Below are 3,913 nucleotides of genomic sequence, written 5' to 3'. Positions count from 1 at the left end.
CTTTGAAAAGAATGGGACTCGCTTTTTTTTTTTTTTAAGCCAGTTTATATAGTTTTCAAATAAGACCTCTCACCTACTCTATTAGTTTATTAGAAAACGATGACAGGGTAAAGGGTTATTCTATTAGCAAATAAATAGCGAAGGTATTGCTTGATTTTAAAATGTTCATTTTATTGGATCAATTTTAATTTGTGGTCCTTTCAATGAAACCGAGGCACGCATATGGAGTGCCTTCTGGGCCGGAAAGAAATTCTGCGTAAAGGATATTGTTTACTTAGCTGCTTCCCTCTGGAGAGATGCTGTTTGGCCTGCCCTGCCACAGTATCTCAGAGAGGCAAAAGTTAGAATCGCTGCCCGATGTTTTCCCACCCCCACGCCCGTAGATCTAATTGGAAGTGGCAGATCTAGAACTGACGAGCAGTGAGATTACACTTTCAGCCAACTCCTTTGAACCACGTTGAAAAGGACTGCATGAGCTAAAAAGTCGAGGTAAAACGGTTCCTTTTCGGGAAAGATTTATTTTGACTTCACCTGGTGTCTTGCGGACTCAAATCACTTAAATTGTTTTTGCACCCAATAGGACTTTAATATCCTTCCTCATTCCGTCGCCTGTCGCCGCGCCCTGCGTGAGCGCTCATCAGATTGGGTGTCCTTCCCAAATAAGAAGTTCCTAGCATCACCTCTACGACGAGGGGTATACTCTGTTCACCTTGCTCCTCCAGAGAGCAGCCCAGGGCTCTTCCAACGGAGGAGGCAGAAAGTGTGTGCATGCTGGAGGAGACGCTGCGTGCGGTGAGGCGGAGGTTTCTGAAGTTGGGGGCTATCCCTCTCCCGCCTTTTGTCCGGGGGTGGGGGGGGTCCCCAGCCCTTACCCACTCGGCGCCCTTCGGCCGCGTGCCGGCGCACGCTCTCCGAAAGGCGCGTCATGGGAACGCGGGGCGCTGCGCGCGCAGGCCCAGCGCAAACTTTCTGCAAGTGCAACTTGGGCATCCCCTGGAAAGCGGGGACGCAGGGCTCCAGGGGAGGAGGGGGCGCGAAGCGAAAGCGAAGGCGGCTGCGAGCACGGGGGCGGATTCCTGCTGGGCCGAAGGCCTGAATGGGAGCCAATCCGGCAGCCGTGGCTGCTGCCAATCACGCTGTTCCCTCCAATCCCACCCGTGCCATTTCCAAAATCTCGGTCCCACTGTGCAGCTCGAATGTGGTGTTCGCTCTGCCAATCGCTGGAGGACAGAGTGGGAACAGGAATAAGCCGAGTTAGGAGGCCAGGACAAAGAAGTTAAAGAGAGCCTAATATATACATGTTTTTGAAGGTGCGCAGAGGGAAAAAAAGTCCCCCCAGTGAGGGTCTATGGGTCTGATTGTGTAGTTCTGATGGAGCCCCCCTTGAGCAAGAGGAACCCGCCAGCGCTGAGATTAGCGGATTTGGCAACGGCTCAGGCCAGGCCGCTTCAGAATATGACAGGCTTCCCGGCGCTGGCCAGCCCTCCCGCCCACTCCCAACTCCACGCTACAGCCACGCACCTCCGCCCTCGGGACCTGAGCGCTGACCCCGGCGTGGCCATCACTCCGCTCGGACCGGAGCACATGGCTCAGGCGAGCGCTCTCGGCCTCAGCCCTCCCTCCCAGGCGCTCCCGGCACAGCCCGAGGCGCCGGCGGCCGCCGCCCGCGCTGCAGCCTCGGTCGCGCACCCCGGCGCCTGCACCTACCCCGGTGGCGGGGGCAGCAGCCGCGCGCAGCCCTCCGCGCCCCCGCCCCCAGCCCCTCCTCTTCCTCCCTCCCCTTCACCCCCTCCTCCTTCCCCTCCCCCTCCTTCTGCCCTCTCGGGCTACACCACCACCGACAGTGGCGGCGGCGGCAGCAGCGGCAAAGGCCACAGCAGGGACTTCGTCCTCCGGAGGGACCTTTCCGCCACGGCCCCCGCGGCGGCCATGCACGGGGTCCCGCTTGGAGGGGAGCAGCGGTCTGGCACGGGCTCCCCCCAGCACTCGGCCCCGCCTCCCCACTCCGCCGGCATGTTCATCTCGGCCAGCGGCACCTACGCGGGCCCGGACGGCAGCGGCGGCGGGGGCCCGGCGCTCTTCCCTGCGCTGCACGACGCTCCGGGAACCCCCGGCGGCCACCCGCACCCGCTCAACGGCCAGATGCGCCTGGGGCTGGCGGCGGCAGCGGCAGCCGCCGCGGCTGAGCTGTACGGCCGCACCGAGCCGCCCTTCGCGCCGCGCTCCGGGGATGCGCACTACGGGGCGGTGGCGGCCGCTGCAGCCGCCGCCCTGCACGGCTACGGAGCCGTGAACTTAAACCTGAACCTGGCGGCCGCGGCCGCTGCTGCGGCGGCCGGGCCGGGGCCCCACCTGCAGCACCACGCGCCGCCCCCGGCGCCACCGCCGCCGCCGCCGGCGCCCGCGCAGCACCCGCACCAGCACCACCCCCACCTCCCAGGGGCGGCCGGGGCCTTCCTGCGCTACATGCGGCAGCCAATCAAGCAGGAGCTCATCTGCAAGTGGATCGACCCCGAAGAGCTGGCCGGGCCGCCGCCGCCGCCGCCGCCACCGCCCCCGGCCGGCGGCGCCAAGCCCTGCTCGAAAACTTTCGGCACCATGCACGAGCTGGTGAACCACGTCACGGTGGAGCACGTGGGCGGCCCCGAGCAAAGCAACCACGTCTGCTTCTGGGAGGACTGTCCACGCGAGGGCAAGCCCTTCAAGGCCAAATACAAGCTCATCAACCACATCCGCGTGCACACCGGCGAGAAGCCCTTTCCCTGCCCCTTCCCGGGCTGCGGCAAGGTCTTCGCGCGCTCCGAAAACCTCAAGATCCACAAGCGCACTCATACAGGTGGGTGTCTGTCCCCGGCCGCGTCGCCGCCGCCACCTCCCGCGCCGCCGCCGCTTCCGCCGCTGCTTCTCTTCCTCCTCCTCCTGCTCGCCTTAATTTTTCCCTCCTTCTGCTGCTTCTCTTCGCATACGTATAACCCGGACATGTGACTTCTTTTTTTTCTCTCCCCCCCTTTTTTTCTATGAATAAGTAATTCGATAGCACACACAGGCCCCGCGCTGGGTTCCCACACGGTGGAGTCTCCAGCGCGTCCACAGCCCCTCGGCCGGGACCGGCAACGCGCTCCAGCCGCCGCCGCCGCCGCCCCGGAACAGAAGCAGCCGCAGTCGCAGCAGGAAGGCGCCCAGGACGGTCGGCAGCCCCCATTCGCCCGGCCCCGGGAACTTGGGGAGGGCGATGGGGAAGGGGGCCGGAGCCGAGCCGCACCGGTGGCTCTTCCCTCTTCCCCACCCGGTGGCAGACCCCTTGCGGTCGCCGTGCTCCGAAGACCGGGCGTGCGAGGGGGCACGTGGGATTTACTCCAGTACTGAGGCCACTAGGCCCAGCTCCATGTGGCCCTAACAGGAAGGGAGGGGTCCCGTCCCTCCGGGGCGTGGTGCAAAATGCCAACGGAATGCGCCCTTGGGCCCCCGAAGACCTCCCCCCACACACTCACGCACCCCACAGGTACATCTTCACGTGCACACAGCCCACAAATCACTTCACACACCCATTCTCGTACTACGCACCTCTGCTTCGTTGCTGGAACACCCATACGCTCTCACACTCGTCTTCCACACACACGCTCACGCACACCTCTCGTTTACACATCTTCATACACACCCGTGCTTATACACGTAGCATCACACAGCTCTAATACATGCCCTAGAAGGTGCTAGAGACATTTGCTCTGTCAGGTTCTAGCTGGAGGGCAGGGTGAGCTCAGGTCCCCTGCGGTCGTTGGTACCTGCCCCGCGGAGGAACTTGGGGGAACCCCTCGGCGCTGTGGCGACCCCTTCCATCCCAACCCCCCCCCCCAGTGAAGGCGGCTGCGGCGTGGGCGGGTGGGGTGTTTCCTGTGGGTAGTGTGCCCCTGTC

The 3,913-nt window shown here is 63.3% G+C and overlaps 1 protein-coding gene across 1 annotated transcript in view; it reads left to right on the top strand.

Moving 5' to 3' along the window:
- Positions 1 to 1,356: 1,356 nt before the first annotated feature.
- ZIC5 (Zic family member 5) overlaps positions 1,357 to 3,913 on the top strand; it is a 7,304-nt gene continuing 4,747 nt past the window's right edge. The window contains exon 1 of the mRNA XM_040620774.1: positions 1,357 to 2,836. Within this exon, the coding sequence (XP_040476708.1) occupies positions 1,372 to 2,836 (1,465 nt within the window). The 5' untranslated portion in view covers positions 1,357 to 1,371. The remainder of the gene's footprint in view (positions 2,837 to 3,913) is intronic.

This window comes from Ursus maritimus, unplaced genomic scaffold (assembly GCF_017311325.1).
Source record: "Ursus maritimus isolate PB19 unplaced genomic scaffold, ASM1731132v1 scaffold_10, whole genome shotgun sequence".
Lineage (NCBI taxonomy): Eukaryota > Metazoa > Chordata > Mammalia > Carnivora > Ursidae > Ursus > Ursus maritimus.
This window is presented reverse-complemented; position numbering and strand designations above follow the sequence as displayed.